At 29.7% G+C, this 26,929-nt stretch overlaps 1 protein-coding gene across 1 annotated transcript; it reads left to right on the forward strand.

Moving 5' to 3' along the window:
- The first annotated feature begins 7,603 nt into the window (after positions 1-7,603).
- LOC123300554 lies at positions 7,604-8,253 on the forward strand. Its single transcript, XM_044883140.1, has one exon. The coding sequence runs from the start codon at positions 7,678-7,680 to the stop codon at positions 8,251-8,253; it is 576 nt and encodes a 191-aa protein (XP_044739075.1). The 5' UTR covers positions 7,604-7,677.
- Positions 8,254-26,929: the final 18,676 nt, after the last annotated feature.

Below are 26,929 nucleotides of genomic sequence, written 5' to 3' on the forward strand. Positions count from 1 at the left end.
TTAAACTGTTCCTGAATTTGTACCCTACCAGTTTGAAAACTACAACGAATGATGGCTGACCTAGACAACTGCCTGTTATGTGTGTGGACTCAGGTGGTGGCAGTGCAAAATTACTTTTGTGTATATTACATAAAATTGCTTGTTATCTACCGACCTCCGACTCTAGGCACAAAAAAAAGTTTTTTAAACATTTTTTTTTACAATTAACCGTGATTTCCCAATAGATTTTTTTTTCCTGTGTATCTTTTTTTTTGTTGGTTTTTTTATTGTTGTTGAGTATTGTAAGGTTATATCCTTATACAGGAAGAACTTGATATTGAATTCGTAACGATTATTATCCTTCACATTTCGATGGATAATTGTTATATTGATAATCTTTTCACATTTTATGAACCTAAATCACTATTTTAATGTAACGAAAATCGCGATCTGTAGCTGCTTAAACCTTATTGAAAACGAGTGAAAATTCGTTCTTTTTTCGTCGAGCCCTCCATTTTAAAATACCCTGATTAGCAGGTAAGTCAATATTGGCAACTGTACCGATCTGTTAACCAATCGAAGTTGGTATCAGAAGAAATATAATTTAATTACGAAAATAATGGTATGGGTTTGCCTAAAAAAAAACCGATCATGTACAAAATTGATAGGGTTGCTTAAAAATCAATTAAAATTTAATAAAAAAAAGTATCTCATATGGTTATTAGATGGAGGGAGATCGACCTTATATCGTCTCTAAGACAATTATTTATTTTCTAGTAAAAGGACCGTTGTAGAAATAAATACTTGTCGCAATAAATAATTTTACTGACTTCGTGAAAGACAGCACCCCACTTAAACAAAATTTCGTGGTATAATTATCATGGTATTATAATTATTCCATTTTATGCTTTGTCATTAGTATAAACAGATTATTTAATAAAATTTATGTTAATAACAAAATATAACCAAAAATTAATAATTAATATTAGAATGAAAACTTTATATTTTAATAAAATATTTCATAGGTGAACTAAGGACTTACGACTGACATAGATATGTAATGTTACCTGATTTCAAATTCCTACACCCATTACATTTTACACTGAATCTCCATTTGCTTAAATTAACTATTTATTTTATATATTTAGAATACATGTAACAAATCAAGTTAATATTAGATACTTGATTTCATTCATATTTGATGAAAAACATTCTATTTAAGAATATAAATAAAAAAAAACTGTTTCCTTTGGATTTCAACAGAAAATGAGGTATGCTTCTAGTAATTAAATTTCTAGTACTATAATTTCAACCATCAGATAAATATCCTTTTAATTTATTACAAAAATCGTTAAATCTCAAGTTTGTATGGCTTCAAGGAAGTCTATATTTGGATTTAATTTTATTTGTGCGAAATTAGTGTTCCGTAGCCGAATAAACTAAAAAACTGGCGATGATTTTCAAAATCGATTCAGTTTGGAAAAGGCATGACATATAATTTTAACATATAAAAAATTACTATGAAAATGAATGGTCAAGTAAACCTGGCTCAATTCATTTCCAAAAGTGAAATGGTAAAATAATTAAGTAATTCAAAACAATAATTCAAAAGAACAATGTGAACTCAAATATTTCAATATCAATTAAAATATTTCCAAAAATTTGTCACAAAAAAAGATACCTCTAAGTATCCTTTTCATCTCATCTGATGTCCTTGACCATCACTTTGATATTGATTTCAGAAGGAGTGCTATAAGTTTAAAGTGCTTATCCGTGCGTCTGTGTGTTTCTCAGTGGCATCGTGGTCAATAAACGGTCGAACCGACTCGATTGAGAGCATTTTATGGATAAGCTTCCAAAAATCGGTTTACAAAGAATAAATCGTATTTGTCGGCGACGCATTTTTAAATTTCACTTGTTAGAGTTCTTGGAAAGAAATTCTTGGCTATGAAAATTATAGAGAAAAACCTTGACAAAAGCTTTTTCGATCTTCTAGCCATTCTGAAATAGCTGTGAAATATCACGCCTGACTCTAAGCCAATCAAAAAAGTAAAACTCTAAATATTTGAAAATCAATAATTTACCTACAGTAAATTTTAATAACAAATTAATTAATTATATATACACAGAAAAACTTTCTCTTCGCCATGATGAAAGTTTTCGATTATTATTTACTAGATTATTTAGTTTCTAGGAGTAATGTATTATGGATAATGTTTTATTTATTAACTACTAAAATCAACTTCATTATAATGTCGTGTTTTGTTGTTTTAGTACGTTTTTTTTTTTTATTTCGATGTTGTTTGTTGTGTAAAAGTGGGTGGGGATTGGTGTATTTTCACCTACCCTTCCTTCCCACAACCAAATATTGGATCGTATAGTACCTACCTAACTTTGTTTTTCAAATGTTAATCTAAGTACACTTTTATTTTTTATCTAGAACAAATATAGTTATTAAAAACGCATATAAAAAAATAACCTTTTGATAGAATATATAATTATTATATTTTATTGAAAAAATAAATATTATTTTTTGGTATTGGGCCAGCGTCGTATTTGATAGTCGTTTCAGAATGGCTAGATTTTTTAGAGGCTTTTCTAGTTTTTTCGAACTTTTTCAAATTCGAGAAAATATTGAATTGAACAAACTTGATAAGTAAATATTTCTTGAGTCAACGATCTCAATACTTAATTGAAGAAAATAAGTATTTCATTTCCTAAAAATTAAAGTGTAGCAAGTAAATATTTTCTTGGACCAAGCATAGAAATAAAGAAATTCTTGATTATATAAAACGAAAACAACACACTTTCATAAAAATTTTTAAAAAAAATTAGTATTATAAGATTATAATTAACGAAAGCTTATCTTGCTAAAAGCAAAGATATATCTGCGGCCATGTTGGATATATTTTTCAATTTTTGCAAGCCTATTAATCAAAAAATATTTATCCCAATGTAACGAACTCTTTAATGTATAATCGTTACATGAAAAAAGGTTGACTATTTCAAACTTTCTACAGAAAAATTCTAATTTTTTAAAGAAATTTTCGGAAATTCTCTTAGTCAGTCACTACATTCAAATGATTACTTTTTGATAAATTATTGTAAACTTTTGATTTAAATCCTAAATCATATCTCATGTGACCGATGATTTACTTTTGCTCTTTTTCGCGTTGGATGAAACAATTGTTGAAATATCGTCTTTACTTGTCATTTAAGCTCCTTTCATGAACTAAGCCATTCGGATGCTAGAAGCACCATATATAGAATTATACGTTTTAATCATCGATGTAACACAAACAACTATTAGTTACAAAATAATTTTGAAATGTAATATAAAATTTAATACAAAAATAGGTGAAATACTCGCCTTATAGGTGATTTATAATTATTATACAAAGAAAAAATATATTGTTCATTTAAATGTTTATTTCCCAACGCTTCCACCAAAAACCGAATTTCTATTTCGTAATGTAATTTCCAATTTCATAGTCAGCTTTTGTACCTAACAAAATTGTTAACAGCTACCAATAGAAGGTCAGACTCATTAAAACTAAAATTAATTAATTAATTAATGAAAATTAAATTAATTTTGTAGAAAAACTTTTTGTATTGTTTTAAAACGAATTTTTACATAAAATTTTTGGTCCGAAACATATACATTTGTGAGTATAAAAATTTGCCAAAAAAAAATTACGGGTGCTATTATAACTAGTGAAAATAATTTACTAAATTTCCTGAAATTTTACAGGATTTTTTTTTCACATAGTTATAAAATTAGATTCGGGATATATAGTATGACTCCTTCGTACCTATAATGTCTATTTAGAACAAATAATAATTTTGGATTTCGAAACTTAAGGCACATAATAACAGTTAACGAAGGAGCAAAAGTTTTCAAAATTAACTGACTATATTTTCAAAATTTTCTGAACCAATAAAAATGAAAAAAAATATCTGTAAAAGAAATGCAATGGCTTAACATTTAAGGAAATTTTCACAAGTTTAATATCAGAGTTTTATAACCATAATTAATTTCTGGTTATATTTATAAACCACCAATTTCCTTCGAAGAGAATTAATTCCAAAATGGAAAATGAATCAATTTGAAAAAACTTCATATTCAAATAATATAATTTTTTTTTAAATTTTACGGAAACATAATTCTCTAACTTTATTATACAAAACTTGAACTTACAATTCTCCCTGATACAATCAATCAAAAACTGTCCATGTAAAATTATATCATGCCAAAAAAAAAACGTATCACAAAAAACACACTTCCAAAAAAAAAATAACTAGTCCAAAATTGTCGACCAAAACATTTTTCTATTTCGAAAATAACAAAATACAAAAAACAATTAACTTTCACAAAAACAATACCAAAGCGAGTAAACTTTTATATATTCCTGTCCGAAAGAAGAAAAAATACGAACACAGTTCATCGAAACAATAGCCAAGCGGGAGCGTATTGAATTGTTTATTTCAAATAAAACAAAGCAAAAAAAGTCAGCTCACAAAAAAAAAAATACACAAATTCTAAACAATAGGCCACAACGGTGACGTTACGCCTGTCATTGAAACAACAAGTAGTTGTTTTCGACAATAGTTTCTATTTTGCGAATATATGTGAATATATGTATATATTTTTTTTATTTTTCCTCGAAATAAACTACACGGACTGACTTCACTAACTGATATTTTCGTAAAAGTACGTAAACTTCGAATAAACAGAGATACTTCGAATGTATAACCGTTGTATATTGTTGTCGTTTCAACGTCTAAACGGTAACTGAAAATGCGCGTCGTTTAAAATATGAACGACCGTATACACACTTATACACATACGCTACGAGAGAATAAACGCTCTTTGGAGTAGTGGGAAAAAAAATCTTAGTTCGAAAACCATGTGCGTTTTTCAACAAACGAAAAACTAATTTATAGTTTAATGTATACGACATTATTTTTCCAACATTGTTTTTCAATATGCATTCGAAAAATTCGATGATTAGTTATCATAATTAAATCCCGGAGACATTCGACCTTCGGATTACAGATATACCCTCAAGGAGGACACTAAAATTCCTTGCTTTAGATGCCAGGGACCCATTTGCTATCTCCTCTTATTTTTATTTTCTTAACAAAATTGTAACATTTTCTATTTAAAAATATGTACAATTTTAAATTATCATTAAAAAATTCAATCGTTGGAACTTTTATCAGACATTTATTTCGAGTTTGCAACCTTGATAAAAAAGTTGAATAGCCGAAAATTACAAAAACGTTTCGCCTAAAATAAATATGAACACTGTACACTGAAATAATACCCTAGTAAAAAGTCCAAATGTCACGCCAAGTGTTTGAATTCAGGGTTCAATATTCTGAAATCGGTCCTCTTAACATTCAAACGTTGAAATCTTTAACAAATGCTTACCTTTTATCCATCTTAAATCGAATACAAGCACAATTATAGGTAAAAATTTGCGATTTCGATTTCTTAAATCCGACACACCTTTAAATAAATAGAATTTCTTTTATTATCTCCTCAAATATTAAAGAAAGCAATTTATGAGTGAAAAATTGGCTTAAGTTTTCTTTTCTAAAACTTCAATTTTGACCAATATTAATGGAAAAATTCTCAAAATTCCCGACAAACTCCCTTATAGTGATCCGATCTCAAAATTGCAAAGGATTTCTTGAATAAAAATTCAATGAAAAATTGTTGGTATCCTTTTGTATGAGGCTATCTGAAACAACCTAGGTTAGGTTAGGTTATATTGGCTGTCCACGAAGGACACACTTAGGTTATAGAGCCCATTGTGATACCATAAACGTGTTTTATCACCTTTCCGCTTATAATTTCATTTATCAGCTCCTCAATTTCAGAGTCTGTGTGCACCTCCTTCATGCATATACCATGCACTACAATTTGTATAGTTCATCAATTCAATTAATTTTGTTGAGAAGGCGGGATTCGAACCCGGTCCCCTAAACATACCGCGGACGGAATTGGTAACGCCTGAACCAACTTTTTCCACTGAATTTTTTCTCATAAAAAAAGAAACTATGAGAGGTGTACAGTTTTTTTCTTCTTTGTAATTTAGATGAAAACTTCTATATGTGCTGAATTTCCTTCTAAAAAATATTTACATTACAAACATATATACGTAAAGTTATTTTTGTCATATTTCTTTTCTTCGTACAGCCACAAATATTCTATCGTAAGTATACGCAACAAAAAAATTTAATATCGAAAATATACTGTGTGTACTTTATCTTTTCAATATTGTGCAACATAATATTTCTTGAGAATTTAAGTTTATCAGCTGTAGTAAAGTAGCATGACAATATTTCAGGTTTTTGATATTTATCCCAATTGACAGTATGAAAATTGATATCACAATCTTCAGGAAACATATCGGAATATGATATGCGAATAGCTAAGGAATATTAAGAGAATGGAAAAGAATTCATCCGCAAATTTTTCTACATGACTTAAATACTCCAGCATATTGATGACAAACATACTCCAGTAACCATAAAATCTGTGCCATAATTTCTGGTGCTATCAAAAAAGACTGCTGAGGTTTCTATTTTGTGATTCAAGGTACAATAAATTGTGATTCAAGGTACAATATCCTCTCGTAATATCTAGGAATAGATGATACAAATCACCAGGCCATCATGATGTGTCTGTCAACATTACATGCATGATCTCATATATCACAGCAATAGAAGAAGCACTGTAAACTTAACTTATAATATTGTATACCTGGTTGCCTACCATGTGATGTACATATACAATATTTTTATTTAATATAATGTTTTTTTTATAGTCCATATAATAATAAAAATATACTTTTTTTATAGATTTTTATATGCATTTTCATGATTGAAAATAATTTTTAGTTTATATTCATTCAATAAAAAAACGGGAAAATCGAATCTTTTTCCAGAGTTAAGCAACGAAACAAAACAACATCATTCAGAATACCTACCTCAACCTACCTTTACCAAAATTTCATATCGGCGAAAAGATATCGAATCTGGTTCTTGATAGTTCATTACAAAGCTTAAGCTTACCTAATTAGTCCATTCTAAGTTGTCTGTCCGTCCGTCTGACAACACGATAACTCAAAAACGAAAAAAGATATGGAGCTAAATTCCAGCAGGTCAATTGTGTCTTGAGTCCGTTAAGCTCATCTCGTAAATTGTTGTAGATAGAACAAAAGTTTAAAATGTTCTTTATACAAAAATAAACAACTTTTTTTTCAAACCTTTTTTCGTAAATATCACTGTTTATCCGTGAGTGCGCAAATTATTTAGTAGGTATTGTAATGGAATCAAGTTATCCTCTAAAAAACAGTTTATATGGAAACCAAGTTTACATCAACAAGATTCTAAATTCAATAATTCAGTTCGACCATTTATGTCGACAAGCAAGCATCTCCTCCAAATACATAAACATTATGTACCATTTTATAACACCGAAGATGTTATTAGCTATTTTTTTTTCTTTGTGCGAATGGTGATGATCATAAGCGGTTAATAGCGACTGAATTTTATGTTGTATTATTTGTTTTGCTCTTATGTGATTTAATAATGACGTGTGTTTGGTAATAAATAAGTAAACAACACTGTTTGGGTCTTTTTTTTTCGAAAGAAAGAAGGTGGTGAAACGCGTTACGCCTCTTAAAAATGAATGAAGGACGACGATTCATTGCAGAAGTGAAAAAGCACGAATGCTTATGGCAAACGTCGCATGTAGCGTATGGCGATAAAGATGTTAAAACTAAAGCATGGCAGCAGGTATTAGAAACATTATACCCTGAATGGGATACGTTACCCATTGAAGATAAAATGAATAAAGGAAATGATGTACAACGTAGATGGAAAAATATTCGTGATAGTTTCAAAAAAGAATTAAACAAACAACAGCAAGCCAGTAAAAGAAATATAGAGAAACGGAAGAAATATAAATACTTTGATGATTTACTATTTCTTATTCCACAATCAGCAGCTTCTGAAAAATCAGTACAAACAACATTACTAATCAAACAGGTATATAATGTGGACGAAAGTGACGAATGTGATTCTAATGATACACAACCACCAATAAAACAAATGCATCGCGAAAGGGAAGGAATATCAACACCTAATGATTGCGTGGACACTAATAATATAGCCCCATCTTCGTCGTGCGAAAGTAATCAAAAAACTGAATCATTTGAAAAAATCCTTATAGATTTTTTTCTTTTTTTGGGGGGGGAGTAGATGTAGCGGACGCATCTTTCCGTTGGCTATTAATTATTCAATTATAATTAATAGACGAGGAAGGCTGTGACGATGCATTTACCATAACGACATAAATTGTATAAACATCCATTCGATTAATAAATTCTCAACTTTGAGTTTGATTTATTATTTCTTGCGCGTCTTTCAGCAGAAGGTTCAAGTGAAGTCTTCATAGTATTATATGGAAATATCAGTCATGTGTGTGGCATGTATGCATGTCTGGATATCTAAGAGTGGCAATCTCTCTTTACTTATCTGAGGTGAAAAAACAAACAATTCCGTAATCAATATTCTCTATACAAGCGATTTCCAAATAACAAAAACAGAACCTTAATAGTTTCATCACATCCGTACCATTTATTCAATTATTTTTTCCTAAGATCAATGTCGTCAAAACTGTAGAATTAAATAATACTCGAAAAATCAAAAATTTTCACAGGCTTCTGTCCACCAAAACTGTGAGCTCATGCAGTGGAAATTTGTAGAATAAACTACTGGATTTTCAAACTTGTATAATCGCTGGTGTACTTTTTATATCAATGGATCATTCTTAAATAAAAATGTTTTCAGTAAAAATAAAAGTCGTCGTTAGTTAAAAACACACAAGCACACAACAAAGCTCCTATACAACGTTACAATACTACTTTATATATTTATAGAGCTTTTTTTATTAGAATATAAATATTTTTTTAAGGGTTTTAATATTGCTATTCCTGTTTAAAAGTAAATATTCTACACGTATAAATATAGCCAGCCTAGTTGTGAAGGAGCTTTCGTAAAGCACCTTGCTTGTTATATCCTAACTTTTGTTGTTAAAAAACATATTAATTAATTTATAGGTTATATGTGATAATCTAAGCTTTTAAAGTTTTTTTTTTATATATATATTATCATTATGAGTAACTCTGCGATATGGAAAACACTTTTTGATTTTTGTTCTAAGAAATGCTTTTAAGGAAATGTTTTTATTTTTTTGTATATATTCCAAGAATCACAGTACAGCAAAACTATCTATTTAACTTGTTGCAAAATGGACGTGGTTTTTGCACTAGAACTGAAGTTTCCAAAACATCGTCCACAAAAAAAATCGTGTTTGTATGCAAGATTTTGGAACTGTTCCTTATCGCATGATATTTGTTTGCTGTTTGAGAGCTAAATCCAAAAAAACTGACACCAAAAATCGACATCTAGGTTATATAGGAAAATAAATTATGTAAATGAGTAACTTTTTGCGCTGAATTTTCACGTTAACTCTCATGCTTATAATTATTTATTATCGTTTTTGTAGTTAAATTTTGGCTTTACTCATTTTCAGCATCAGTTTAAATATTAGATACGTAGCTTGCGCGTGCTTAGAACGTATATGCGTCCAAACTTACACAGCCATAATATCATTACTGTATTTACTGGCTGTTGAACGATAAAACGTCTTTTTCACTTTTTAATTTCTAATAGAAACAAAACTGTTTTGTGTTTTAAGTTCACAGTCTTTTAATAAAGAATTATTATAGCATAAAGGAACTTTCCTACTTAAAATACACATATACACAGGGATATTAAGGGGATTACGAAACAGGATAGTAAATTCAAATTAACTTGATCAGATAAAAAAAAGAAAATTTTAAATAACAAACAAAATCTAATGAAATTATATATCATACAAATAAAAATATGAATATAAAAAAAATTGTCTTATTTGAAGTACTCAAATGACGTCCATGTTTAAATTTGATGTGAAATGAATCAGAAGAAAAACAGTTTCATAGTTTTGGTAGCATACATTTTGCCCCTCCCTATTGTCATGGTAGGCAATCAAAATTGGGGTTCAAAACTTACTTTTTATGGTTATTAACTATCAATGAGGGATGTGAGATCACTAAATTTTCTGAATTATTCTACCGAATCAGTAGTTCCTTATTTGTCAATCAACAGGAATTATGTTAAACAAGTGAAACAAACAATTGACTGAGTTAATTGTTGAAATACCATGCATAGACAGTGTTGATGACTCTATCACATTACACATACATACATGTCACATGTCACATCAACTGATATTCCCATAATTACATACTATATAATTTGCGCCCTCACGGGTAAAAGTGATATTTACGAAAAAATGTTTCAAACAAAAGTTGGTTATTTTTTTATAAGGAATATTTTTTACATTTAAATTTTTGTCCTATCTAACAGTTTACAAGATGAGTCTTACGAACCCAAGACCCAATTGCCCTATATTGCTCATTTACGAACTTGACCTCACTTTATACGTCCTCAGTACGCTTTAAAAATTTCAGCTTGATATCTCTTTTCGTTTTTGTGTTATCGTGATGACAGACAGACAGACGACAGACAGACAGACAGACAACCGGAAATCGACTAATAAGGTGATTTTATCTATAACACCTATACCAAAATGTTTTGCTTAGCATCAATATTTTTAAGCGTTACAAAGTTGGGACTAAACTTAGTATACCTTGCATATTACATACATGCATGATATAAAAATGAGTTTTGCTTTAAATATAGAGGTAGAAAATAATTAAAAATTAATTAAATAAAATATGCAATTCTAATGCAATATGAGATATATATTACATTCGGTATGAACAAAAAACAAACGTAATCAAATTCCTCATGTAACTTCCATCTATAGTATCATTTTTTGTATATATATTTTGTATATATGGATGTAAGAATTCATTCTACAGAATAGAACAAAAATCGCTTGTAATCTTTTTCGAAGGTTATATATTAAAATCGATTTCGGTCGATATTTTAATAACTACTCGTCATATCGTTTAATGGACACGATTTTTGTGTTTTTTGCGACAGAACGATATTTTATGATATCGAAAAGAAAATATTTTCCGTGATTTTCAACAAATTTCTTAAGGAAAACGCAAAAATCACAAAACACTTATTGTTTTGGAATTTTATAGTACTTGGTTAACAGACTAAATTTCATAAAAAAAATTGGGTTCATATCCTCCTATGGGCACGATTTTTCTATTTTTGGGTCGAAATTACCTAAAATGCAATATTTTATCAAGATAAAGGAAAAAAAAGTTCGATAATTCGATAATACTTGGTATCTAGACTAATTTTGACCCCAAAAAAATAAAAACACAACACAAAAATAGGATTTATTTTACGATTAAATCCGTAGTTTCTACGATATCGCTTAAAATTCTGTTCAAAGACAATAATAGGTACCTGGAGCGTTTCAAACGATATCGTAATAAAAGCTCGTTATATTAATCAACAATTGTCAAATATGGAAGTTTGAACAGAACTATTTCATAACAATAGGTAATGTAAAACAATAGAAATATATTCCATCACCTTTCTCCCCAAATTCCCTTGCTGATATGATAGAGATATTTCCTATCCCTTTCGCCTCTCAGTTTCTATCTCACTCTACAATTACAATGATAATCAAAAATGCATATAATTTTTTTTCAAAAACTGCGAATAGAACTCTTTAATTTGTTTATAGCTAGCTGTATGTTAGCATTGGTCACGATTCTCGTCATGATTGTCATCATTTCAACACTACTAATATTATACACGTATTTGAAACCATAGTCATAGACGTCTATAATATATAACGTGTAACATTGAAAAACTCTTCGAGAAAACGTTTAGCGCAAAGTCCTCCGAGGAATCGTCTACTTTCAGTTGTTGTAAAAATTGTTTTTAAACATATTTTGAGGTTTTTGCTCGCTGAAAATTTCATAAGTATTTGAAAAGATATAAAACACACATGTGAAAGTTAACCTTTTGGAAGATGAGGAAATCGGGCTTGAAAATTAAAATATGTTTTCATCATATCAAACAACCTGGCGAGCAACAATAAAGTCAATATTATCTGGATCCTCAGACACTCTGGCTGGAACGGTAATGAGAGAGCAGACAAGCTGGCCAAACTGGGAACCACCATGGCTCCCACTCAAGAAAAGCTTGCGAGGATGCCATACCAAGAAGGTCTTAATAGATTAGAAGATAATCTGAAAAACCAACAATTAAAGGCATGGACCAGCTACGAGGGAGGGCGAATCGCCAAAAGCCTGTTGGGTGAAGGAAACTCGCTAGGTAACAGAGCCGAGGAGATCTTGAAACTAAACAGAGCTGATATTAGAGTCATCGTAGAATTACTCACAGGGCATGATAACCTGAACAAGTTCCAACATCAGATTGGAAAAAGACAATCTCCCGCGTGTGACAGATGCAGAAATTCAGAAGAAACATCGATCCACTTTCTCTGTTACTGCCCGGCGCTCATACAGCAGCGAAGGAAATGGTTTGGTCCGGCCATAGTCGAACCAGAAGAAATTAGGAAACTCAGCGCTAAGCAGATCCTGGGTTTCAGTACATCAGTTGGTTATAATAACCACTGAAAAGCGTAGCGGGGATAGAGTACAAGGGTCTATTTGGCTAAGTGCTCTGAACCATTGCTTCGAGGCCCGATGCTCGAACATGGCCCGCTAACCTCCATACTCATACACATACTCATCATATCAAAAAGACTCGATTGTTCGATTTCGTTCCTAAATTAATAGTTTCCGTGATATAGCTTATTAAATGACGTATTTTATTGGTCAACAATGACAGATATAAATCTTAGACTTAGTCCGGTTTCCTACTTAAAATCTTTATGTAATTTCACAACAAAGGAAAATGAGTGTTTCGATAAATTGGCGATTCGATTTTTCTCCTCTTCTTTCAATAATAAGTTTAAGTCTATATGTATATTACAGAGATGAAAACAAAATGAAAATTATCAGGGAAAAAAAGTTAGAGGAAAATATCACAACAACACACATTTTCCATCTCACTCGCAAGTCTATGATTCAGCTGCCCTATATGTGTATGTGTGCATACAAAATGTAGTGATTTAATAAAAAAAATAAAAAAAACAAAAAACAAAATAAAATAGAAAGGATTGTTTTTTAAAAAAGATAAACCCAGCGGAAAGTCTAGAATGAGATCCTTCTATTCATCAAAATCGTTATTTACTTGTCGGTAATGATATCAACAAAATACTATTTTATATAGAGTGTTTATTAACTTAGAATTAAGACTGTGAATATCATTTATTTGAAAATTATCCCCATTGGATTCATAGTTTTTGAGATATCATCAGATATTTAAGACAAAGATACCATATCTCTGAAACCGCCAATTTAACCTTTATATAAATTCGATTTTTGTAATTTTTGAGTCAAAATTACCTTATATTATCAGTTTCATCAAAATTGGAGACAACAAAAATTTGTGGATTTTTTCGATTTTTTTAAAGGGGTACCCCTTAAGAAATTTGCAAAAAATCGAGACAAATTTATTGTTTCCAATTTCGATAAAACTTTGTTTATAAGGTTATTTTGGCCTCAAAATTACGAAAATTGGGTTTACTTAACGATTGGATTCATAGTTCCTGAGATATCATCAAATATCCCATAAAAAGAGGTCATATCTCTGAAACCGCGAACTTAAGCTTCATATAAACCCGATTTTTGTAATTTTTGGGTCAAAATTACCTTATATTATCAGTTTTATCAAAATTGGAGACAAAAAAATTTTTTGGATTTTTTCGATTTTTTTCAAGGGGTACCCCTTAAGAAAATTTCAAAAAATCGAGAAAAATTAATTGTTTCCAATTTCGATAAAACTGTGTTTATAAGGTTATTTTGGCTCAAAAATTACAAAAATTGGGTTTACTTAACGATTGGATTCATAGTTCCTGAGATATCATCAAATATCCCATAAAAAGAGGTCATATCTCTGAAACCGCGAACTTAAGCTTCATATAAACCCGATTTTTGTAATTTTTGGGTCAAAATTACCTTATATTATCAGTTTTATTAAAATTGGAGACAAAAAAAGTTTTTGGATTTTTTCGATTTTTTTCAAGGGGTACCCCTTAAGAAAATTTCAAAAAATCGAGAAAAATTAAATTGTTTCCAATTTCGATAAAACTGTGTTTATAAGGTTATTTTGGCCCAAAAATTACAAAAATCGGGTTTATTTAATGATTGGATTCATAGTTCCTGAGATATCATCAAATATCCCATACAAAGAGGTCATTTCTCTGAAACCGCGAACTTAAGCTTCATATAAACCCGATTTTTGTAATTTTTGGGTCAAAATTACCTTATATTATCAATTTTATCAAAATCGGAGACACAAAAATTTTTTGGATTTTTTTAAAGGGGTACCCCGTAAGAAAATTACAAAAAATTGAGACAAATTTATTGTTTCCAATTTCGATAAAACTGTGTTTATTAGGTTATTTTGGCCCAAAAATCACAAAAATCGGATTTATTGATCGGTTTTCTAGTTTCTGAGATATCATCAAATATTCCATAGAAAGACTCTTCTCATGAATCAAACACTGGGTACACCCATGGGTACACAAGCATGGGTACACCCATATAAATATTAAAAGGATTTAAACCATTTCTTCCATCGTTTTTTGAAACACGCATAGTATTTGCCTTAAAAAATTATTTCTAGTGTATCAAAAAATTGTTACATAATTTCAACTCCAAAATTTTTAACAGCGTGGGTTTTTCTTTACGCGTTTTATAAATAACTATACCTAAGAAGTATCAAGCAGCTCAAGCTTTATAAAAATACAGTTAAAAATATTTATTATTTTTTAGTTAGTTTCAAAAACGTTATATATTTTTTTAGTTAAGTATTTTTTAATTTTTTTTTTTTAATATAATCATCCTGTTTAATATAAAAAGGTGAATATATATTTTATTATATTGTATGAAAATAAAGTATTTTTCCATAATGGAGTTTTCATGCTTTTCAATACATACCAACATGCATACATACATAAATATAGACCTTGAGCTCATAATGAAGCGAAATTACAATGATTCTTTTTATACCATGTATATGAAATATACCAAGGTATACTATGTTTAGTCCCAAGTTTGTAACGCTTAAAAATATTGATATTATGAACAAAATTTTGGTATAGATGTTTATAAAATCATTTAATTAGACCATTTCCGGTAGTCTGTCTGTCCGTCTGTCAACACGATTACTCAAAAACTAAAAGAAATATCAAGCTGAAATTTTTATAGCGTGCTAAGGACGTAAAAAGTGAGGTGAATTTCGTAAATGAGCAACATTGGTCAATTGGGTCTTGGGTCCGTAGTCCAAAAGTTTAAATGTAAAAAATGTTCCTTATAAATAAATACACAATAAGAGTAATTACGATTAGTTAATTTATACTGATGATGACTACTTGGTAGTCGAAATACGTATTTATATAATACAAAAAATTGATCTAGGAAATTGGGGCAAAAATCGAAATTTATTTCGAAATATCCTAGAGTTCTTTATCTTTGAAAATATTTATAAACAAACTTACCTTTATTAATCCTCTAAATGTCTGACAAAAAGAATCATAGAAATTTCGCATCATTATGAGCTCACGATCTAATAGGTACATACAATACACAATAACATACATACCTACTGATACAGGTGAATCTATAAAATCACCCACCCAATTGTTCGGTTCTGTGTGTGTCAAGACTACAATAATATGGTGATGTAGTAGACTCAAGTAAGTAGGTATATGAAATTCTCAAATCATTTGCAGTAAGGTTTTTTTACAATATCTTTCATTTTTATTTCGTTGTCATCACCTCATAGAAAACATTGTGTAGGGTAAACTTGTACCAAATGTAAATCAGTAGCGTCTCAAAAAGATATTATTAGGGGAAATGTTACAGATCTAAACTTCTGTTTCCGAACAAAATAATTGTCACCCTTTTTCTTTCAATTATCTTCTTTGAATGTTATCTTCAATGACTACTCATCAATTTTAAGAATAAACCCCCTGAAAGAGAAGTATCGAAAAAGCATCGAAAAAAACTCGATACGTAGATATCTTGAAATATGAAGGTCGTGCATCTAAATAAACCTGATTTTCGTAATTTTTGGATCAAAATATCCTTAGAGAATGATTTTCAATATAATCGAGAACAAAAACAAATTTTCATTTTTTTCGGAATTTTGCAAAGGGGTACCCCTTAAAAAAATCTCAAAAATTCGATAAAATTATTTGTACGCTAATTTCAACAAAAAATTTCAAAAAACAGTGGCGCTAGTTAAAATAACCCTCGAATTATACGGTTTTAAAGATATCAGCCCCAATTCAACTGAAAATTTTAAAAATCGAGCGGCTGATATCTTGAAATACGAAGGTCGAACGTTTCGTAATTTTAACCGTTATGAAGGAACAACAGCTTGAAAGGCAAGAAGTTTCATCGCCACAATGTCTCTCCTTGCCAACGCTACTGAATACAAATATGAATGGATATTGTTATTGCTGTTGCATTCATAGAAAATACTTCTAGAATATTCATAGATAAAATGTCGAAAAATAGTGTGTGCAGAAATGTATTTATTTTCATGTATGTTATGATTCTTTTTACACTAAATTACAATACATATATTTTATAGTAGATATTTTATGTAGGATGCCGTTACAAAATTAGATTCGATTTTCTACTCATACAATCATTGAACAATGTACATGAAGTAGTGTAGCTTCGAAAATTTTCCCCAATTCATTTTGAATAGTTTCGTGGAGTACGTATAAAACAACGAATGTTTCACGCAGAACTCGAAAACCATTAGCCATATGATGTTGAAGTTCATATTGAAAATGTGGGTCCCAGTTTTCGCTATAACTTAATTTTTAACAAGTGAAAACAAACAGTTGACTGCGTTAATTGTTGAAATATCATGTATAGACAGTGTTGATTACTCTATCACATTACAAATACATACATGTCACACATATATAACTGATATACCCACATACTAAACAATTTGCGCATAATTTGCGCTCTCAGGGGTAAACAGTGATGAATACGAAAAAATGTTACAAACAAAAGTTGTTTATTTTTTATAAGGAACATTTTTTATATTTAAACTTTAGTTCTATCTCTAACGGTTTACAAGATGGGTCCTACAACACCCAATTGACTTATGTTGCTCATTTACGAACTCGACCTAACTTTTTACGTCCTAACACCTATACCAAAGTTTTGTTCAAAGTATTAATTTTTTTAAGCGTTACAAGGGACTAAACTTAGTATACCTTGGTATATTTCATTTACATGATTTAAAAATACTCATGAGAAAAAAAAAGCTATATTCAATGCACTCAACTAACTATATCACATTGATATACAAAATACTTCCTTATTCCTATCAAAATTCCCCTTCACTCACCGTTCCTTCTTGAATAATATTACCTTAAATAAAGTATTTAGGATTTACAACCTTCCATCAAATTAAATCATCAATAACCTTTTTATATAGATTCGTTTTTAGAACCACAACAAAAAGGTTTATTTTATAATATCAAAAATATCACGATAAAAAAACAAAATTTTTATGCAAAATTTGTATTTATTTTTGTGTTCACACAACAGACAGAGTAGGATTAAGCAACAAAAATTTTATGCTTAAAACATAAAAATAAATATTGTGTTTAGTTAGGGACCGGAGTAAACAGGGTAGACCGACTTACAGACACACTGGATCTAAGTAAATACGTTTGGTTTTAAAACAAAGAGTAAACACAATGAAATAGAAAAAATATATTATATATAAAAAGAAATATGAAAAAATTGTGTATCTAAAAAAATTATATGGGTTGTTCTAGGATAATTTTTTTTTCATCATATTTTTTTGGGGCCAACTGCCGATAATACGATTGTCGTGGTAGACGTAAAAAAACCGCCATCAGATATATTGGCAGCGAAGTGTTCAGTGTTACCTTCTCGGTAATTTTACTCGTTCTTCTCTTCAAGAAGAAAAAAAATTGTTTCCCTACAAAAAAAAATTTTTGTTTTCTGGTAAGATTTGCTGTCTAGTGGTTGTTTAGTAATTTTTTTCGCCTGTTTAGTAGGTTTGAGAATTGATAGTTGGCAACACTGAAAGTTTCCACATCGTTGATTTTTACTTAACAGGGCCGTTCTTGCGATTGCAACTCTTATGATCGCCACATCGAATAAAATTTGAAAAAAATGACAACCTTTCTTTTCAGTGAAAATATCAGCGAAAAATTTGTCTTTCAAAGAAAACACACTGTATAAAATTTATAATAAGTTTCATAGTAATAATGTTGTGTATTTTTTGTGTGCCGCAAAATATAGTACTTCGTTCCGTTCTATTTAACTTTATACCAAATACGAAAACACCATCTAACGTCAGAATATGAACCAAAAATAATAAAATTGTATAAACATGTTTATGTTGATGGAAGGCTAGGTTTGTCATTATTACGATCATTGTTTCGAAGGAAACCAAAATCTAAATATTGGAAATCCCATACAATGGATCAACGTTATTATTCGATTAATGTTTTAGTTCAAAAACGAAAGCTTTTTGAGGAGAAGATTCCATTTGATGAACGACCAAACTTGCAAAAAACTGCAGTTATTTTTTATTTAAGAATTAAAAATAATTTTTTTTAAACATGCCTCGAATTCCTGTAAAATCAGCCACGAAAAATTGAGGTCTAATTATGCACGAAAAAAGATTTTCAAACAAAAGAAAAGAAATCTTGACCAACAAAAATAAATAGGCCAATTATTTAATACAAAGTTGACATCTATATGACCTTGACCTTTCTGGACACTTTAAATCGAGCCCCTTAAACTTTTAACTTCCTTGCAACGGCAAATTATTAAATAATCGAAAAAAATTTACTTTTCCTACGCCAATAATGTTTGTGACAAATAAGTTGGCGCATCAATTAGCTATTTGTCCCATAGAATACACATCGGAGAAAGAGGCATTGCTTATCATGGAAGAGTAAAGAAAATTTATTTTCATTGACCTGTAAAATACTTAACGATCAATCGCTCTTAATTAGATAAATTGTCAATTGTAATGGAAGTTAAAAAAAAAAGCAGTAATTGAACAATAAACATTTAACTTTGACTTTGTATTACACCATTTAGGCCAATATCCATTACATGTATAAAAGATTGCCTAAATTAAAGACAAAACTATTGGAAAAACAGTAGAATGTAATGTTATGTAACTATTAAACAATTTTGAATATAATACATATATGTATAGAAAAATAACATTGTATTACAATGAAAAACTACATAAAAATGCCATGGAAAACGGTGGAAAAAGTGATGGTATTATAAAAACATTTTCAAAAAGTACACAGTTGATTTTGTTTTTTATACAACCAAATATTACAACCAATAAAAGTTAATAGTATTTTTAAGCTCAATTCATATCAGATTTTGATACAAAAATACCAATATTAAATTTCACTGCTTTATTTTTTAACTTCCATGCACACAATGAATGCAGCATGGAAGTATTTTAATTACAATAAAAAAAAAAACTTTTTACCCCGACTACACAATGTATGTATGTTCATCTGTTCGGGCCTAGCTTCTAAACTGTTTATCATAACTTCACAAATGAGGTATCGTTAGACGCGTCTTGATCGCCCGCTGGTTAAAGGCTGTGAGGCGTCAAATTAAATCTAATATGACACCTTTTAGAGGGCATAAAACTATTATAGCACTTTTCAAATATATATTTGAAAATTAAAGAGAATTGAAAAAAATACACTCGGATCCGGACTTCTTGGATTTATGCCAAGTGCCCTGTCAATTCGAGTGTCTAGAGCTCGCATGGCCCAATTGGTAGGGCGCTTGGCATGAATCCAAGAAGTCTGGGTTCGAGTCCTGGTTCCAATTTTATTTTTACCAATTATTTTCTTCAACTTAAGATTACTAAACATGATATTTGTCAATATTTAGTTAACGCTGTATGTATCATATTAAATATCGTCAATTATAATCGAGAGACTTTGATGTAATTAAATATCGTACCTATACATGATTAAAGTCAACAAAACAAATAATGATATATTTCATGTTATACTTTCTCAAGAAATTATAACCACAAAATGGTTTAAATAAAATAAAGTTCGAAAACTTAATGCAAATTTAAGACATATGATTTTCACATGGATACCATTGTCAGCACTGGACCATTCTGAATTGAAAATGGGACCACACGGAAAGCACGAGCTTTCAAATAGATAAAGAATCATCAAAATCGGTTCACTCAGTCAAAAGTTCTGAGGTAACAAAAAAAAAATTAAAAAACAGTTGAATTGAGAACCTCTTTCTTTTTTGTTTGAAGTCGGTTAAAAAGTGAATAAACTTGAATACAAAAGTTCAATATACAAAATTTCTAAATAAATTTTTATAGAAGTAATAATTTTCAATAAATAGATATCAACTTTTGTTGTTTTTTTATATATACAAAACTTTTCAGCCCTGTTAACTCGTACTACTCCCGCTTCTAACATCTCGTCTCCCCCCCCAATGCCCCCTCTCCTTTATATATATTTATTTTGATTTAATATAAAATAATCATAAAATATTATTTAAATTTTCTATATATTTATTGTGAACTATTTAGTTTAAAAATTGATTCGATAAAATTCGATGTTGTTTTGTGTAATGACATGTTGAACTGAAATTATTGAGATTTTTAAGCATTCCGTATCAACTATATACTGTAAAATTCATAATAGAGCAATACGAATCGTTTCAAGAATTTGAGCCAATTCCTAGGCCAAAAATTCAGTGGTGATCCTGACCTGAATCCATCAAAAAGATAACTCTGATTATTCTTCGACAATTTCTATTGACGTTCGACAATTTCTATTGACGAAATAGATCGATGTACATTTTAACAATTTAGAGGGATTTTAACAAAAGATATCAGTGGCCACCAGATTGTAGCCCCGGAAAATTTTTCTAGCTGTGGATTGGTCCAGTTTGATGAATGATTAAAATTTGCCTAGAACATACACAGCCTAGAATATACATAAATATCACAAAAATATTTAGAACTCTCAACGAATCTGTTATCATTTCAAGCCCAACGAAACTGTTATTAAGTGAAAAAGTCTCACTGGACGAGCAGAAAAGTTATTGTTTGAATGCTTATAACTTCTTCAGTTTTTAATCAATTTTAATTTTACTTTCAAATTTTGTTATGGCTTCAAGTCTAGTTTTTCATTTTTATGGGTAATATGTCAAATTCGACATCAGGCAACTACCGTATAGCGAGCTATAAATACTCCTATACTAACTTGTTTAATTTAATTTCACAATTCGATCATGGAAAACCCTTTCCAAACGTTTTCAAATTACATGGATAGCTTCGAGCGCCTTTTATAATCTTTATTCTTCATAACCTTTAATGTAATGAAAACAATTTCGTTTCTTGATTGATTTGATAGTTGCATTTTTTGTTTATTTTTTAAACTATAGGAATGATTTGATTTAAATAATATGCAAATTATTATTTTTCTAAAATATATATATAACAAACATCACATGCACTTTTTTTAATTTATTTGTTTAATTTTTTTTTTTTTTTTTTGTTATTATTTATTTTCAATATAGTTTCGATACTATTTTTTAATCGGCACAAATTTACTATATTGTTTTTTGAACTTCTAGTTCAATGTGTTACTCGATCATATGACAGAAACCTTTTCAAGACAAAACTGGAAGCTAGGACTATATCAAATTATGAGAAAGAATCTTTATAAACCAGCTTATATCGAAAGGTAATTATTTACCTGTTCAATTCGGGATGACCAATTCTCATTTGATCAGTTTCAATTTCCACCTTCAATGAAATTTTGTCGATATTAAAGAGAATATCTGGGTGGTTGGGGACACCCCGTATATCCTAAATGAATGAGTACCAGTACCAATATCAGTGCACAGTTCACAATATCAATTAAATTGACCATTTATTTACCCAAAAAAAAAACAACAACAAATATACATTAATTATTCAACAACAAAAATATCTATAGTACTTTTATTTCAATGTACAGTTAAACCTCATTAATGCAGCTTAACAAACATCGCAATCAATCTTTAAATAATCAACAAAAATTAACTGCATATGTACAACGCAAAACTGTGGTCGTTTAATAGTAAGCTTTATTTTAATGTGCTGTCCATGAAAATTAGCATATATTTTGTTTTAATAAGGTTTAACTGTATTTTTTTTAACGTTAATTTTCTCTTCCTTGAATAAATAATAAAAAAATTTAAAAACAATTCATTGATTAATTACTAATTACTTAACAATACAAATATATAATCTCATACACTTATCATTCATTACAATACAATACTATATTTACCAACAGAGACCACCCATATCATTCCTAAATCACACTTATAACACATACGAATATATTGGTATATTATAGTTAATATTGATGTACGGATTTAGACGTAGTATCGTTTCTAATTGACGGCGGACGGCTAAATTTTGGATGTATCTTTTTTTATTGAAATGAAATTAAAAGGTAGTGAAGAAGTACCTAAATCTTATATTAGACAGACCTTGCACCGTGCCGTGCCGCATTTACAATTTAGGCAACATTGAGATCTCCAGAAAAAAAGGGTCTCACCCAAAATTAGCTTTAATTTGAAAGGCATTTTTCTTAAAATAATATCTAGCGCTGTGCTAGTACTGGAAAAATTGTGAGCCAATTATCATCTCAGACACCCCTGCCTAATTTCAATGAGAAAAAAATATCTAAAACCAAGCCGTCCTGACATCAGCTTTTTCGTGTTGTTGTCGGCTTTTATACCAGAACTTAAACTTCAAGTTTCATGCTATGTGATGCGGCTAGAAATTTGAAGTGCTATTATCAAAGGCGTGCTTAAGAACTTTTCATCTCCAAAAGGGTCCAAGCTTAAAATTAATGAATATTTATCATAAATATGTAAGGATTGTTACATATTTATACCAGCATCGATTTTCCATAATCGTTCTGTAATCAAATAGAATAAAAGAAATAGTTCTCTAAAAGTATCGTCATTGTAGAAAATGAATTTCTGTCTATGTTAAGATATTTTATAGAAGAAAAACCCAAACATATTTTATAGAAAATATCTTGTTATAACAGTCGCAATCGGTACATTCAGGAAAGCAAACATTTGAATAAATTAATCATTTTTTCACAGTGTGTTGTTTATGTTCGAAAATAAAAATTTGTTTGTTTTTATATGTGTCGATATGTTCTAAACCACCCCTTCCCCGTGGCATACATCCCCTTCGATATTCCTGGTAGGTAAACAAACTAACTACCAACTCAATTTAAACTGATTTTAGTTAAATATTTGGATCAGCTCATTCGTACAATCATGGTTGTAAAGGCGCACCCACGTGGTGATTGGGAGGGGGAAATGGATCAAGGAAAGAGTATGAAGATGAATAATTAATACGAATTTAATCCAATAAAAAATTGTTTATGTTATTGTTTTTAAAAAAAGAACTAAATTCGTAATATACAAAAATAAGCATTTAATATTATAATAGCGAACCGATCCGGCTTCGTATGGACGTAATTTTGGATGGTTTATTTGAATTAGAATGACTACTATACCTATAAACCTTCCGGAAAGATAGTTTTATTATAAATTATTTTATATATCTTTGACTTTCCATTGCTTCGACCATTTTCTCATCCAGAAAATCCAGAAAAAGTGTGCGCCCCTAAGAACACGGAAATTGGTTCGTTCAAAAGATTTTCGAAAACTCATCTCTTATCAAAAATATTTCTAATAATTGCTAAGACAAAAACTCTTATGTTAGTTTACTTTTGTTTAGCATAGTTCTAACATAATATATTGTTGTACAACTAAAACACATATCATTATCTTTCCTCAGTCTTCCATTTCTTCTTTACCTGTATGGGAATTAGGTGTACCTTGAATCACATATTAAACTTACTTTTGAAAAGATGACAAATGGAAATAGTCCCTTCTTATATCACAATTAGTTACACACACTATATGTTATCTATTTATCTTTTAATAATAAGTGAACAGTCGTACAAGACCATAATGCACCATGGATTATACCGCATTGTACCTTGGATCATCTCCATAAATAGCACTTTTGGATGCTCTCTTCACTACGTTACTCTTACAAATCGTTCTAAATGCATCATACGGAAAATCCTACAAACTTCTTTTATAGACAACGTTTTCTTTGACTCAATTGATGAGATCAATTGAATTTCTTTTTTTCCACATGTACCGCGTGGCATGACCTATGACAAAAGGAAAATATTTATGACATGAATCTCCATTGTGAATGAGTCGCTGATACAGGGCGTTTGTTTGAACGATGTTACATGAGGGACCTGCTGTTCAAGCTTTACCTCCTTCAAGCAATCTTCAATATGTTTAAAACTTAAACATATATTAACCAATTAAAAGTGGCATAGCATTAAGTTCTCTCAGTTGCTTCTCTTTGATAAGTAAATTTCTTTATACCTTGCTGTCTTATACTTATATAGAGTAATATCTTTCAAGAAACTTATGAATGATCCAAGGTACACGACTTGATCTTATTATATGAAATATGGTGTTCTATAATTTATAATTGTCGTAATCTGTGCTGTGAATGAGATATACCTTCAACTTTTTGAATGTGATAATTATTATTATCATTAAAATAGGATTTAGATGATAAGAAGGTTTCAGATTATAATGTAACAAACGGAGGGAATGGCATGAGATGGTGGAGGTGAAGGACGGACATGAGAAAGAGTAAGAAATGCCTATAGGGAATCTTTTGTAGAAAATTTACTTACAAAGATATTATTATAAACAACATTTGTACATATTTGATACCACTTCTACGGGAATACGGGAATACACACACCTTCACTTAAGTAGAAAAGGTATTAAATATTATATAGAAACTTTAATGTACAGAATGATATCCGGGTCGTTTCTTATTTTTAGTTATAATTTGAAAGACGGCATTCGCCTATCAGAATTTACAATTCTCTACATCTTAAAGTTCTTGAAAGAAGTGAAATATACAAAATTTAAAAAACCTCCTGGAAATTTCTCGGGGTGCGGAACCCTAAGCTCGCACTTGAAACGTATCTAAGAACACTCTTCATTAGTTACCTTTTTCTTTAGAGCCTCCTTCAAACTGAACCTTTTGAGGATCATTGACTATTTTTAATTGTTCCCGGTACGGAACCTTAAACTCGCATTTGAAACAGAGCTAAGAACACTCCCCATTGAATTACACTTCAACCGAAATAAAAATCACCCTGTAAAAATTTAGTATATTATTACTAATATTATTGTATGTTTGTAGAAATACATCCTAGAAAATTTTACTTCAAACCACAGTAACAATGTAGACACATATAAACCATAATGATATGAGATTCGTAGAGCGATTTCACCTATCTCGAATACCTCGAAGTGCTTTTAAATTTTACTTAACGAGTATGTAAATAACTACCTACTAGTATGGTCAAGAGTCATGTGGGCTCATTATTTAAAATTTTTGCGTTCGGTTTGTACTAAAAATATTTTATTTAGTATCATAACATCTTTAAATTTTCCACAATTTTTTTCGAGATATTAGCTTTACTGAGCTCAAATCTAATGAATTGCCAAAGTCATACTTAGAAATAGTCAGAAAAACTTTCAAATATATTTTCGAGTCATCGCCTACCACTTTTAAGAAAAAAGCAAAAAAAATTTGTATTTTGGAATTTGATGAAACTTGGTAGATGGGGTAATTTTGATTCAAAAAGTAAAAAATCAGGTTAATTTAATGATGAGTTTCTGAGATATCGCAAAATTTGGATCGATTTTAGTCCTTATCTCAAAAACTATTCGACCAATTATCAAATGCACCCGATTTTTGTACTTTTTGGGTCAAAATTACCTTATATAATGATTTTTATCGAAATTGGAGATTTAATATATTTCTCGATTTTTTGCAACTTTTTTAAGGGGTACCCCTTTGAAAAAATCGAGAAAATCGCAAAAAAAAAATTTGTTTCGGAATTTTATGAAACTTGGTGGATGGGGTAATTTTGATCCAAAAAGTGTAAAAATCAGGTTAATTTAATGATTGGATGCAGAGTTTCTGAGATATCGCAATATTTGGATCGATTTTAGTTCATATCTCAAAAACTATTCGACCAATCATCAAATGCACCCGATTTTTGTATTTTTTGGGTCAAAATTACCTTATATAATGATTTTTATCGAAATTGGAGATTTAATATATTTCTCGATTTTTTGCAATTTTTTTAAAGAAATTTGAAAAAATCGAGAAAATCGCAAAAAAAATTTTTGTTTTGTATTTGATAAAACTCGGTGGATGAGGTAATTTTGATCCAAAAAGTGTAAAAATCAGGTTAATTTAATGATTGGATGCAGAGTTTCTGAGATATCGGAATATTTGGATCGATTTTCGCAAAAAAGGAGAATAAGTGAGGGCTAAAACGTCTATAACGTGATAGTGTTTGTTTTTAAAGGAGAAATTTCCCAACAAAGTGGTCGGGGACCAAAAGTATATTTTCGATTGTAATCTTATACAATAAAACAGATAATTCCATTAAAACTATCCAACAACAAATTTGCACCACTTTAAGTGTCTATTCATCCCTTAAAGATAGATTTTATCCTCACTCACATTCAGGAATATTATTATGATAATTTATAATAATAATAATAATTGTATAGATTAATAAATTTATCATTTC

Source organism: Chrysoperla carnea, chromosome 5 (genome assembly GCF_905475395.1).
Source record: "Chrysoperla carnea chromosome 5, inChrCarn1.1, whole genome shotgun sequence".
Taxonomy (NCBI): Eukaryota; Metazoa; Arthropoda; class Insecta; order Neuroptera; family Chrysopidae; genus Chrysoperla; species Chrysoperla carnea.

Excerpts from the sequence above, each read along its gene's own strand:
- LOC123300554 (XM_044883140.1), top strand. The coding sequence starts at position 7,678 with ATGAATGAAGGACGACGATTCATTGCAGAAGTGAAAAAGCACGAATGC.